Below are 14,749 nucleotides of genomic sequence, written 5' to 3'. Positions count from 1 at the left end.
TGTTCATCCTCCAATCCAAGGACATTCTGTCTTCACTCACCCTCTCATCAAGCAATTCCTAAAAGGTGCCAAAAATTTGTTTCCTCCAACAAGACACATTACTCCGCAATGGAGCCTATCGGTCGTCCTAAAAGCTTTAACGGCCAAACCCTTCGAGCCCTTAGCATCCATCAGCATACACCTCCTCTCGATGAAAGTAGCCTTCCTCATGGCTATCACACTCTGAACTCACAGCCCTTCATGTCGACCCACTATATCTGTCTTTTCACCCTGACAAGGTCACACTTCGACCAGATCTACAATTCCTTCCTAAGGTCGTAACATCTTTCCACCTCAACCAGGATATTATTCTTCCTACTTTCTTTAAACAGCCCTCTTCTCCATTGGAAACAACTTTGCATTGTCTCGATGTTCGCCGAGCCGTGGCATTCTACAAAGCTCGAACCGAGTCGTTCAGAACTACTCTGCGCCTATTTGTTTCATATGGTAAGCCGAACCAAGGCTCACCTGTATCATCGCAAAGGCTTGCAGTATGGATCACCCAGACAATCTGTCTTGCCTATCAACTGCAAAACCTACCTATACCTAATCCTCTGACGGCACACTGTACCAGAGGCATTGCCACCTCTATGGCCTTTTCCAGAGGAATTCCTATTCAAGAACTTTGTAGAGCAGCCACCTGGTCTAGGCCCTCTACTTTCATCAGACACTACCGACTAGATGTCAGAGCCAGAGCTGATTCCAGTTTCGGTAGAGCTGTCTGATCCTCACTCCTGTAACATCAACGCGACCAACAAGACTACCCTCCTCTGGTAAGTCAGCTTGCTATTCGCCCATATATAAATGTAATAAAATAAATAAATAATAAATAAATAGTGTGTGATGCACAGAGACCACGAAGAAGAAATGCAGGTTGCTTACCTGTAACCGTAGTTCTTCTAGTGGTCATCTGTGCATTCACACAACCCACCCACCATCCCCTCTTGTCTCGTTGAGGCTTGAGGTATACTGCACTCTACAATGTGACAACTTATCACACATGTGTACATTTGCTTCGTTCCATGGTTTGAAGATATGTATAGACATGCATGTCTGTCTCTCTACATACTAGTGTACACACATATATATATATATATACATATACATTATAGTGATATATATATATATATATATATATATATATATATATATATATCCTTGGTTCTATTGACTGCAGTCTCAAGGAACTGAGGAGCATGGTGGGACACCCTGGACATGCGCAGTAGGATGGTGGGCGGGGATCCCTCCAAAAATCATACTCAGCTATTGAAGTTCCCGACACTGGTCCTACGCAGGCGCAGAAGCCCATAGTGTGTGAATGCACAGATGACCACTAGAAGAACTACGGTTACAGGTAAGCAACCTGCATTTATTGTTGGAGACACGAATATGCAATATTGACCTTGAAATGGCCTCCAAGATAGACTCTTCACCTAAGGTTGTAGAGGGAGGGAGGGGGGAGGATCGCGGACTTACCTGTGTCCAAATGGAAGTGTGATGTTGTGGAAGGGAATAGATACGTTGCACCCGTCATGCCCACCATTTATTTTAAGAAGTCAGGAGCTGGAACATTCTTGCACTCCAGCGAAAAGCAAGTAAAAAAGAAAAAGAAAGAAAGCCCAGCCCCTGCTCCCCCCTCGATGTCCCTGGACTCCCCCCTGCCTGGCCCCTTCCCTCTGCTGACCCACCCACCCCGCTACTCATGGGGAGGAGGGAAGAAGCCAGCGGTCCTCGGAATCGTCCTGGGACCACAGGTAAAATCGGGACAACTATTGAAGAAGTTCTATCCTGGGGAAATGGAGCGGTTGTCCTTGCCTGCTCCCAGGATCCCGTGTGTGTCATTTGGATGCACAGGGAAGAACCAGGGGGAAAGGGCTGGTATAGACACTGCCTGAATGTTCGTTTCTCTTTCTTTTTAAAATGTCTTACGTTAATAGCAGGAGAGTAGGTACATAGAGAGGCAGACTCCAGTTGTTCAGAAGAACGTGTTTAACCCAAAATGGGGATGACTGGAGATGATGAAAGCTGATGGAGATTGTTATTATAACTGCTGGATTTCTCCAAACACCTTTTAGCCACTTACTCATAGCTTCTTTAAAGTTTGTCAAATATCTGACTTGTCACTGTTCCTGAAAATGCTTTGTTATGAAGTATCTGATTAGAAAAGAAATGGGAACCTAACCCCTGCCCCTGTTACACATATTTTTCAGGATCCCTCTTTCAAGGAATTGGTAGCCCTGTCCAGCCAGTCCACGTCCCTCACACAATGAGGGGGAGTGGGGATGAGAGCACTAGGCCCACCCCATCCCCATTGCAGCCTCCAGCATGTGGAGGGGGGCTCCATAGTTGGAAGCCTACTATACTAGTGTAGACTCGCTGTGAGATGCAGAACCGTGAATTCCCGACATGTGGAGGGCCGGGAGAGAGTGTTCCCGTTCTCCCTCAAGCGATTCTAATCATTCGAAGAAAATCAGCACATGATGACAATTTATAAATCTCTTAAATCCATATTGATTCCCCATACATGACACCATCATTGTTTCCTTCTGAGTCAGGATATTACAGGAAGTCAAATCTGAGTGAGGACAATGCTTCCTGCTCTTACTCTGAATAGGTGGATAATATTTTTCTCAGGGTTCATTTTTCTGAACCCTCAGAAATGTTGTCCATTTCACATGGAGCAACCCTTTTCAGGAAACATATGCTCTTGTTTTTGCTCAGCTCTTCATTCAATAGACACTAACATATTAATTTCCATCCTAGTATAAATCCTAGTATAAATCACCCCTCCAGAAACTGCTTTTAATTTTATTTCAGTTAGTTCTCACAATTTATTATATTATCGACTTCAGCACTCAGAGAGAGAGAGAAAGAGAGAGATCTATGGCCAGGCCACAGATTGTCCCAGGATTGTCCCGGGATCATCCCTGTGCATCTGAATGACACACAGGGGATCCTGGGAGCAGGCAGGGACAGCCCCACCATTTGCCTGGGATAATCCTTAGGTCTTTACCTTGTTTAGTAATAATAATAAGAATTTTCTCCATTCAAGTTTCTGGGATCTTGTTTAGGAATTAGACTTTCACAAGTGGAACCTGCAACAAAACATTGCCGTCTGCAGAGCTTCCATTCAGTGTTTCCACCAGCCTGCCATCCCTTCTTTCAAGCAACCCCATTCCATTTCTCCTGCTTTTCTGCCCCCCCCCCCATGTTCCCACAGACACTCCTGTGGCCACTTAGCCCTCACTGGACTGTTTCTTGTCAAGGGGGTTGCTTTTCCTAAAAAACAAACCCAAAAAACCTGGGGTTATTCAGAGCCTGTTGGTACTGCATTTTAGTTGCATAGGTCACCACCTGAGTTCACTATTAGTATTTATAATGATTGCACACTCAGCTTGATCACATTTCCTTTTGAATTCTTTTTTCCTCACCCAGTGCTTGACTCACACCTCGGGGCTTTTCAGCTCCCACTTTCTGTCATGACCCCAAGTCCTCCATCTTTGCAGTGGGGCAGTGTGACCAATTGTCCTGAAATTTGACGGACAAAGGCATGGAGGGAGGGGTCTGCAAGTTTTAGTCCATTGCAATGACAAAGTAATAGGCAACAGAAGACAGGATAGTGGTGTCTCTAATTGCAAATACTGATGTCTGAAATATGAATTTAAATCCAAATTAACTTATCCTGAATTAACTAAATATGAATTAAAATGTTATGTAATAAATAAATTGTGAAAATATTTAAAATACAAAAATGAAGAAAAAAGATTTTTCCAAGTGCATGTCACTAATAAATGTATGCTAAAATCCCGGACCTAATGAACCATTTATTTTCCTCCCACTTTCCTCTTTGGGGGTGGTATAACTAGAAAGATTGAAATCCATAGTCCACTCGTTTTTAGTAAGTTGCTATGGTAAAATAATGAATAACATGAAATCAGCTAAATTTTTACATAAACTTAGAAGAAATGTAGCAGATGTTGCCTTCATATAGATCAGTTTGACAAGGCCTAATTGTTTTTTCCAATATGACTTAAATACTTGAGATGAGCTCTTCCTTATTGTTTTTGTTTGTTTGTTTTGCTTATTGTAATCTATGCCCATGTAAGACCGCATGTTTTTAAAAATCTCTTTTCTTTTCTGTATATTTTACAGGATTTCCATATTCCAAATCTGCTTCTCTTCCTGACTATGGAAAGAATGGATTACACCATGTAGGTAGACATAAAAATCTCCAAATACATATGGAATGTCAGCCTTCGTCAGATTGATGAACTATTTAGCCCTCTGTGCTTAGGGAAAGGGCCTTGTGCCAGGTCAGAGTATTTGTCAGTCAGGCCCAGTATTGTTTACTCTACCTGGCAATGACTCTTCAAGGTCTCAGGTATAGGTCTTACACGTCACTTGCTACCTGATTGTTTTTTTAACATGGAGAGCTTTCTCAGGCATCGGCCCTCAGACCTTCTGCAAATGAGACATGGGCACTACTGCTGAGCTTCAGTTCCTTGTACCAGCTCTAGAGTTTTTTTCTGCAACCATGTGCCTGCATTTTGCCAGTGAATGACCACCATGGCTAATAAGCATTAATAGATTTACCTTCCAAACACACCTCTAATCCACTTCAGAATCAAGTTAAACTAAGAGCCATCTCAACATCTTACATTGTGCTACAACTGAAAAAGTACCTTCATTTTACTTACCAGAGTGCTGTTGTTTTAACAAAACAGAATCTCACATGCTTAAATATGATATATACTTCATCAGTACAAACAACATGTCTTATGTAGACCAACAATATGTGTGTGGGGGGGGGGGGCGGGGATCCCTTTCTGTGGCACCAATAGCAATGTCCTGCATAGGCTGAATAGCAGTATCAATAAGGGAATGGTTTTCACTGGGGCCAGGTCATGGGGGAAAGGGGCAAATCCTTTTCCTGTGTGCCAAGGTATTAATCCTGATTAGGGCCCGCCATGGCTACTATTAAGAAAACAGTACAAAAGGAAGGCAAAAGTTGAGAAAAGACACTCTAAAATGCCATTTTTGAATGTTGCTACTAAGAAAAACCAGATGTGTTAAACGTGATCATGACTTTATCATAATGTGCAGTTTGGTCATCTGATGTTAATGCTTCTTTGAAAAGAAAGAAAATAATCCTAACAGCATTCATAAATAAAATGGTAGATTGAATTACTTAAAATGATACCTTAGAGCAGTCAAGATTGTAAGCCTCTCTACATGTCTATTCAGAAGTAAGCCCCATTGCTTTCAATAAGACGTTCTCCCAGGTAAATAGATATAAGATTGCACTCAAAAAGTTTTGTTAATTTAGTGAGATAACTAATGTATTAACAATAGGCCTTTGGGACCCTGAGTGTTGGCTGACTGGAGATCCGGAAACAAAGCCCTATGAAGAGAGACTGAAAGAACTGGGCATGTTTAGCCTGGAGAAGAGAAGATTGAGGGGAGACATGATAGTACTCTTCAAATACTTAAAAGGTTGTCACACAGAGGAGGGCCAGGATCTCTTCTTGATCCTCCCAGAGTGCAGGACACGGAATAACGGGCTCAAGTTAAAGGAAGCCAGATTCCGGCTGGACATCAGGAAAAATTTCCTGACTGTTAGAGCAGTGCGACGGTGGAATCAGTTACCTAGGGAGGTTGTGGGCTCTCCCACACTAGAGGCATTCAAGAGGCAGCTGGACAACCATCTGTCAGGGATGCTTTAGGGTGGATTCCTGCATTGAGCAGGGGGTTGGACTCGATGGCCTTGTAGGCCCCTTCCAACTCTTCTATTCTATGATTATGATCTTTCACACAGAATCATCAAATATGTTGTTTTGTTGTTTTTATTGTCTGTCATATTAGGATTTTTTTTACAGTTTAAAGAGTTGTTGAACAAGATATAGATCTCAAAAATGGCAATGTCATGCTTACTGAAGGAAATAAACATTGACTTTAATACAATATTATAATTATGAATGTTTCAATATTTACAGACCACACTCCAAAATTTCTTAGTATAAACATTTATAGTTCTCTTGTTTCTTCACTTTCACATCATAGGTAAAGTATTATATTAAAGGTTTCACCCTTTAGAAGACGTTTTTTCCTCCCCTGTGTTACCCTTTGATTATTTGTTTAAGATAGTTTTAACTGCCCTTTAGGGTCAAGCCTTCACAAGCCAGCTTCTAGTATAATAAAACTCACTAGAAATAATTAATAAGCAAAAATAGGGGGGCCAATAAAGACCACAATAGAGTCCAACAGCAAGATAATACCAATAAGGCTAGTAAAGCAGGGAATTCTTCCCAACCAAATAAATTTGCTATTACATAAAATGGATTAAAAAGATATTTGCTTCAATTTCTACTTTAATTCAGTTTAAAACCAGCATCCCCAGATATCTCTTATAAGAGGAAGGGTGCTTCCAGACAAAGGACTTGGGTTTGTTTTAACATTATGTAAATAAGTTATCTTTCTCTTGAGATCCACTAACTTTTGCTAAATGTTTTTGGTGTGTGATGATCTGACAAATAAAAAAGCTGATTTGATCTTGCAGAGGACCCTTGGTACTACCAATAAAAAGACCCAGAGGACTGTCTACACATGGAGAAAGCCTGGCAGAGGCTGTGGATCTATGCCCCATCGATTGAATGATTGAGGCACAGGTTCGCAGCCACCGCAATTTATTTATATTTATTTATTACATTTATATACCACCCCATAGCCGAAGCTCTCTGGGCAGTTTACAAAAGTTAAAAACAGTTAACAAAATTTAAAGTATACAAAATTTAAAACCATCAAAAGCATAAAAACAACAGTATCCATTTAAAAACAATAGTTCTGGGGTTCGTTAAAAACAAACAAACTCAGCATATGTTGTTAAATGCTGCGATTTGAAAAAGCCAGGGATTTACCCCAACTTCTTCAAAGACAGCGACATCAACACAATGCTTCCGCCATGTAACATTACTCCAGGGCCAATCTGGGGGCAGAGCCTGGTGGACATTGAGCAGCGATTGGTCGCCTCCCACCAGGAAGAGGGCGGGGTCAGCTCCAGGAACCGGATGGCCACCCAGGAACCCTGCACTCCCTCCTCAGTGTTGGGATTACCCGACGCCACCCCACAGGATTGAGAAGGAAGGCGGTGCCAAACAGGCACTGTGAAGGCAGCCCCCAGGTGTTGCTACTCCTGTCTTTTCTGGTAAGAAAAGAAAAATCGGATCTGATGAGAAAACGGGAAAGTTACAAATTGAACGTCTGTCACTATCTGGCCTGATGTAAAAATTCTGTGTTTGAGGGAGGGCAATTAAACTGCAGAATATAAAGCCTTGTCTGGAAGCACCCAAAGTGGCTCAAAGCAAGTGAGTGTTTTCAGGCCCTAGGCGTAATGGCTGGTGGTGAAGGGGGCCCTGTGGGCTTCCATAGGAATTGAATTCTACAAACATAAATGTTGCCCCCCAAAATCTGTCTTTCTTTCTGTTCTAGGCTGCAGATGTGACCCAATATGACACTGACCAGGATGCTGCTTGGGGAAAGAGAGGTATACCACACAACGTCTTTTTAGTCAGCATGGCCGCCCCATGGCTGCCTTATGAGGGTGGGACCCCAAACATAGGTCTTTTGAGTGAGTTCTGCTGTTAGGAACATAGGAAGCTGCCTTCTACTGAGTCAGACCCTCGGCCCATCTAGCCCAGTAATGTCAACGCTGACTGGCTGCAGCAGCTCTCCAGGGTTTCAGGGTTAGGGTCCTTTCCTTGCACTACCTGGAGAAGCCCAGGCTCGAACCTGGGACCTTCTGCCTGCAAAGCATGCACTCCGTCACACTGAGCTGTGGTCTCTCACTGCAGCCTTCAGGTACTTTCCAAAACTGAGCATACAACAACCATCAGATGACTTCAGAACTATGCCTGGATGCACAGGCAAACCTTGGGCTGCTCTCTATAATGTAATGACTTTGGATTCATGCAGCATTTGCAAACTTTGCATCAAATTACCAACTTAAGTTGCTTTTAAAACTAATAACATTAAGGACGTTCAGACCACTTGGGTAAGAGAGGTCATCTCAGTGAGTTCAGACCCTCAGGGATGGTTTAGATCAGACATAGGCAACCTTTGGGCTCCATTACACCAGTGTTTTATCGCACTCTCATCATGCCTGGTTTGCAGTTTTGCAGTGCAACACTCAGATGACGTTGTGCCTGTCCTGCAGAGACCCCACCTGTTCCCCTCCCTTTTTTGTGTTTTCCTAGAGCAGGGAAAGTCTGGATTATTTCCCCCAAATGGAATTAAAGTGTCCTTCAGCCCCCCTGTAGTGCTGTCCTCTCACTATTTCCTTTGTTGGGGGGTCATGTGCTTTGAAGGGAGAGCTTGCTGACGAAAGGGGAGGGTGGGGCGGTTCTCCCCCTCCAGCTCCATGTCAGTAAATCACTAGGCAGCAAAGCCAGAGCGAGGGAGGAATGAGCCCACACCCATCACAATGTTGCAACCAATGAACTGGAGGCAGAAGGAGAAGGGGTGGGATGGGGCAGGGTGGAGTGGAGTGGAAGAGCAAATAAGTGAAATGGAGGTTTCATCGGTATAGTGTGATGCCGCAAAACCATACACTAATGAAACGGAGCTAGAAATCGCAGAGGGAAACCAGGGGGGGAAAGTAGGTGTGATGGAGTTCTTTGTGGGCTCGTGGGCAGATGTGACATTTTGGGAGGCACTATAGGCTGCTTTACATTCCCCCCCGTATTATAGGCACCCTTTATTCCACCCCCCCAGGCCCAGGCCCATTTTCTTGCCCCCTTTCCATGGAGTCCCTCTTCTCCTGCTCCCCGCCCCCTGGATTCCCATTTCCCTTGCTCCTTTCCCACTGTCCTTGCCTTCCTTGCCCACCACACCTTCCTTTCCTCCCATGCTTGGGATTCCCCCCTTCTGGGGCCTACCTCTGTTGCAAACACCTCAGCAGCCACAAAGCTTTCACCAGGAAGTGGAAGATGGCAGATGGGGAGACGACTTCTCCTAAGCTGCCAATTTCCTGCTTACTGGTTGGGGCTCTGGGGCTGCTGAGGCCAGGTGGGCGATGGCTGGAGAAGGTGGATCCGGGGGAAGTGAAGGAGGTGCGGGGGCTGAGGTTGGTGCATGGGGGGCTTGGTAAGTGCCATCGGGGGTCCTGATGAGTGCCCCTGCGTACCCTCAGGTACTAAGTTACAGCCCCTGGCTTAGATCATTGGTCTTCTAACTGGTAAGTCAGAACCCACGACATTGGCCTCTAGTGAGTTGCCACAGTAACCCTGCCAGTCTGAAAGGGTTGAAGACTACTGGTTTAGATGGGAGCCCCCTCATGTGAGTGTCTTTCCCTCAAGTCCTCTTCTGTCTGGAATGACTTCGTGTGGGTGTGGTAATACTGAAATGCTTTTAGCCCATCCTTGCCCAAGTGTACAAAACATATTCCAATAAGACTGATATTAAGGATATTCCAGAGCTGGTAGGCATATATTAATATATGTATGTCTCTGACTAACATATGGGGTTAGGACCATTTAACTATTGCAGCCTCCAAATGGAGAGGCTCCACAGAGTAAATCTTTTTGACAGTACTCACATGAGGAAAGTAAGGCCTAAACTGGTTCTCAAAAGGAAATATATGAACAACAGCCGGGCCTGCTCTAATCCACACTTTTGTTTATTTTTGGTTTCTTACAGAATACAAGGTAAGGCTTGCTGTTAACACTGGAAGAATGTCGAGAGGCATCCCGTGCCGGCCGTGCCATTAGGCAGAGTGAAGCAGCCACCTCAGGCTGCAGATGCTGGGAGGTGGGCAGCAGCAGCAGCAGCAGCTAGGGCTGGCGGCGGTGGCGGGGGGGGGGCGGAGCTGCGTGTGCCGCTCTGCCTGCCCTGTGTCGCCGCTGTGAGCCGGCCACCATGAGAGGTGCTGTCCTCTTGCCAAGGGTGAAGTAAGATTTGATTGCCAATCCAGAATGGGGAGGGGGGGCACTTTGTCCTCTTCCCCTCAGGCAGCAAAATGTCTTGGGTGACTCTGAATCAGCTCTTCTTAGCAAGATTATGGTATTCCTTTTTTCTTCTTCTTTATTCCATGTGGAATTTATACATACATTATAGATCCATGCATGACCCATTTACATCCTTCTAGGCATCATACCTTTTCTTTTGTGATAGGTCTATCCCTACGACACACTTATTGTAACAAATAGAGTCCGGGTGAAACTACCAAAGGATGTCGATAGAACCAGGCTGGAGGTGAGAAAGGCATCTGCTTATAATTCTCATAACTGTATAGTTTAATTATGGTTTAATTGCAATGGGCAACCCCCCACCCGCCATGCAGATTCAGAAGGGGCTTGGTTAATACAAATATGTCAGAAAATAACTCCTCTGGAGTCCATTCAAATTTGGATCATGCTCAAGAGACAATATCAGGAGCATCAGGTTTTGTTGAGACAGGGCGTGGACAACCTGTGGCCCTCAGATGGTTGGGCCCACGTATCCCCTCATCATTGGATATGCTGGCTAGGGTTGATGGGAGTTGTAGCCCATAAAAACATGTGGCCCTCCAATGTTGGAGTTCCGGAGGGCCACCAGTTACCCACCCCTGTTAAGGACTGAAGTCAGGGAGGTTCCAAGCGGAATGTGGCTCTTCCATTATTTAGGAACAGGATATTTATAGAGCTACAGTTTCCCACCTGATCATGCCTGCCTGGTAAGTTATCTGAGGAAGGCCCTGCTCTGTATTGTCAGAAGTGCCATTGGTGATATGAGACGGGGCCTTTTCTGTTGTGGCATCCAAACACTGGAACTCCCTGTCCTATCTTCTTTACTGAGTTTTGGTGTATACCGGAACTGATGATGCTTTCTCTTGTTTCTGCACACTGTTTTTGTTTGTTTATTTCACTGCTGCCATTGCTTTCTTTCTATTTTTAAAATTTAACCTTAAGATGTCATTTAAGTTACTGCTTTTTATACTGTTGTTTTAATGACTGTGAGCTGTCTTTCTGTGTGGGACAGATATGCAAGTATAAATGTTTTAATAAATAATCAAAGGCCAATGACCTTCCAGTGAGACATCATTTTCAAGAATGGAGATGGTTAAGCAGTAAGAAGAGCACAAAAGTAGGACCATACAGAGTAGAGCAGAACTCATAGGTAAAATATATGTTATGGCAGATGTAGAAGCCCTATACAGGTCTGTGCCTGCTTGCATGTAGGGCAGAAGTGTGTGTGTGGGGGGGGGGGGGGCATAGATGTACACATAAGCTTGTCCCCACATGCTGGCTTCCATACAGACCTCCACATATGAAGTGCAAAGATCTGAAGAGGGCTCCGTGAGTGTGCTCAGCTGAACACGCTTACAGAGTTTCTGTCATTGTGATTCCTGCTTTTTCAGGGTTTCCTGTCAAGTTCAGCTGAGCATGCTTGCAGAGCCCTGTACAAACCTTTGTGTGTTACATGGAAGTCAGGCGTGAAGGGACACTGGTGTGTGTGTGTGTGTGTGTAGCTTATGTACACCCACACACCCCTATACAGTTCAGTGCTACAAGCGAGTAGATGAATGCCTGAGTAGGGCTAGAGAGATGTCTGGAACTACCATTCCCATTCCACCTTCCCTTCCCTCTCATGTGTAGTTCCACTTGCTTGTCATATCATGGCTTTGATCCTAAAATTAGGTAGCTTCAGGAAGTTCACAGAATGAAAATGACCCATCTCCTCTTCCCCGTTTCAGCCATATGCACCATCCCCACCCCAAAGCCTCTCTTGGGGATCAGGGTCCCTCCTGAATAATGTGGGCTGGGGCATGGGGCACAGTTAGGGGAGTTGCTCAGAATCAGGCTGAGGTCTGCCCAGTGCTATTCAGGAAGTCCCTCTGGCCCTCTAGAGAGACATTTTGGGTGCAGTGGGTGGGGGGAGGTGCAGATGACTGTAAGGAGGAGGAGAGGACAGGTAAATTTCTTTCCAAGAACATCCTAAAGTCAACGTATTTTTGGATCCAAACTATTGCATATTTACCAATATCTGGTGTACATCCTCAGCTGCCGCTGGTGGGAATAGGAAGTTCAAAATCGTACAATGTCATGTCACAGGTAAATGGAACTGTATATTAAAGGGAGAGGACGTGATGTGGCCATCGCATTCAGTCAACTCATTTCACTCACCTCTGCTGTAAGATGTAGTTGTTCTCTCAGGAAGTGCTACAGCTGTGCAGGAACTCACAAAGAGTTTAACTGGAAATGTTATGTTTTCTGTGGAGCTGATTTCCAAAAGATGTTATGAATTTGATCCAAATCTTAACGTTATTTCTTGCAAGATATATAAATGGAAGGATGTTTTGTTTAGAAATACTTCCCTTTCTTTTTCAAGCGGCACCTGTCCCCTGAAGAATTCCAGGAAGTCTTCAAAATGAGCATTGAACAATTTGAACGACTTGCACTTTGGAAACGGAATGAGCTAAAGAAAAAGGCTTTGCTTTTCTAGCCTCCCACTGACCAACAGAAATGTGCTTAATGAAAACAAACTACTCACACTTGCCACAACTTATCATGTGCACTTGCTGTAGACCCTTTGTCCAACTTCATGTGTTAGGAGTGGGCAAGCAGAAGCAAAGAGAAAAAAAAAAACATGCTGTTTGCGTGACCCGGATGAATATCTCAGTAAACGCTTGGTCTTTAAAGAATATAACAAATTAATGCTTTAAATTAATGATTGCTTTAACTGTCGCTTTTTGCAAAAATAAGTCATTTTAAATAGGAAGGAAGGGTCATTTGGACAAACAAACAAAATAGCTAGCTACCATTTTGTTTCTACATTTTGCACTAGTGAGCAAAACTTGTACAGAATCAAAACAGAGGTGGAAAACAAAACTTCCCCAGAAGCAAATGTCATGAAGGCCAAAGAAAAGCATGTGATTAAGTCACTCTTGCCAATGTTTGTGTGTGACATCTTTTTAGGAATAAAAGAAAACGTATAATAAAGCACTTTAAGTCTCATTCTCTCACTTAAATGTAAGCTACTATTTCAAAAGTAATGTAGCAAATGAAAAAAAAAGCTATCAAAACTTTTATTTTAGTAAAAATAGACTGTAATGTAAATGTGTCCAGATGACCATAACAGGCAGTTCAATCTACAACCCACTTTATACAGAATACTTGATTTAAAATGTATTAGGTGTTTACTTTAGTGAGTCAAAGTTCCTCTAATTTCTTTGGATTAACTCAGCTAGGGATCATGTAGAAATTTAATCTTCACATCAGAAAAGTAAATTCTTGTGTGGAAATGTCATAAGGCTGTGCAATTCTGACTGTGTATTTCTATTTTTTCTACATTTCACTCTAGTACAAAGAATGTGTAATGAATCTTGACTCTATGCATACACTGGTGTTCACATTAAAAATATTGTTTTGTAATTAAATGTTATATGGTTTGTTACTCCATTGTTTGTTGTGTCAAGGAAATTCCCTGATCCAGTAGGGGGAGGACAGGAATCCAGGCATGCCCAGATTCAAAGACTTTATTCAGGAACTACGTACGTAGGAGAAAAGCTCACCTCCAGCAAGCCGAAGGCTGAACACTCTCCCTCCCTCTCTCTCTCTCTCTCTCTCTCTCTCTCTCTCTCCATCATCCACATACAGCAGACTTTTATCCTTTCAAAGTTGCTGTGAGGAAATCATACTTTCCCTCCTCCCCCTCCGGTGACTGTTCATAAGTCCCATACATGTTCCATAAACAAAACCATTGTTACATAAACAATATTTTCTATTACTGACAAGTGTTACATTTTGTACCTGATAAGCACCCCAAGGGTGAATGGTAAGTCCTGAGTATGCTCTGACTCTTCCAAAATGCCCAGTCAGGGGGGCTTAGGGCAATAAACAGAGAATGATGCGCCTTCATGTATGTGTTACAGAGCTTGGTTCCTAAACACAAGGCAGATGTGTTTTAGGAAAAAGCAGCATTTGGCCATGCTAGATAGGGGGCCAGTGAAAAGGCGCAGAGTTCAGGGCAGCCTCGAACAGCTGGCCAAGAGGCTTTTCTGTGCCTCTTAATTCGAAAAGCAAGAAGGGGAGGGAGAGAGGGGTGAAGAGAGATCCTGGGTGCTTGTGCACTTTCCCACATCAGACAGAAGGGTTTTGGGGGTTTCTTCAGATTTCCCTGTCAGTCTCACTTAAGGATACTGTTACAGTGAAAAGTAGATACACAATAAAAACCAATTCACATGCAACAGCACCCCATCAATAATATAAAACCATTTGTCTATGAGTATATGCATGTTTTTGTGCAAAGAAACCTCTGCAGTGCTAAGAGTGGGTCCAGCAATAGTAATCATTTCAGATCTCTCTAGCTAAAATGAAATAATACATTTAAGTTGAAATCCTATATGTACTTACCTGGGAATAGGTCCAGTTGAACTCAGTGGTGCTTACTTTTGAATAGACATGTGTAAGATTGCACTATTAGGTTGATTACTTTGTCTTGTCCTAATCCAGTGGACAAAATATTTGGGATTTATTTTAAGTAAATTAGTTTGGTACTAATTTGTAAATAAATCAATACGAGCAAAATGTGGAGGAATTCCACAGATTAATCTGTACATCTGACTGGATACTAGATTCCTATGGAATATCTAGAATCCACACAGATTCTCACGGTGTGCATAGACGATGGCTCCTTGTGATCTGCAAGACTCTGTGATGACCTGGGGGCTGTCTAGACA

At 43.4% G+C, this 14,749-nt stretch overlaps 1 protein-coding gene across 3 annotated transcripts in view; it reads left to right on the top strand.

The window, feature by feature from the left end:
• ABLIM2 (actin binding LIM protein family member 2) overlaps nucleotides 1–13,452 on the top strand; it is a 105,085-nt gene extending 91,633 nt beyond the window's left edge. The window contains exons 17-21 of one of the 3 annotated variants that reach the window (XM_063135741.1): nucleotides 4,192–4,250; nucleotides 7,525–7,579; nucleotides 9,730–9,737; nucleotides 10,204–10,284; nucleotides 12,400–13,452. In XM_063135741.1, the coding sequence (XP_062991811.1) occupies nucleotides 4,192–4,250; nucleotides 7,525–7,579; nucleotides 9,730–9,737; nucleotides 10,204–10,284; nucleotides 12,400–12,513 (317 nt within the window). In that variant the 3' untranslated portion in view covers nucleotides 12,514–13,452. Of the gene's footprint in view, nucleotides 1–4,191; nucleotides 4,251–7,524; nucleotides 7,580–9,729; nucleotides 9,841–10,203; nucleotides 10,285–12,399 lie in introns of those variants that run through there. The other 2 variants (XM_063135740.1, XM_063135739.1) reach the window with 2 other exon arrangements.
• Nucleotides 13,453–14,749: the final 1,297 nt, after the last annotated feature.

This window comes from Elgaria multicarinata, chromosome 10, assembly GCF_023053635.1.
Source record: "Elgaria multicarinata webbii isolate HBS135686 ecotype San Diego chromosome 10, rElgMul1.1.pri, whole genome shotgun sequence".
Lineage (NCBI taxonomy): Eukaryota > Metazoa > Chordata > Lepidosauria > Squamata > Anguidae > Elgaria > Elgaria multicarinata.
Note: the sequence above shows the minus strand (reverse complement) of the source record. Positions and strands in the feature narration are given on the sequence as shown.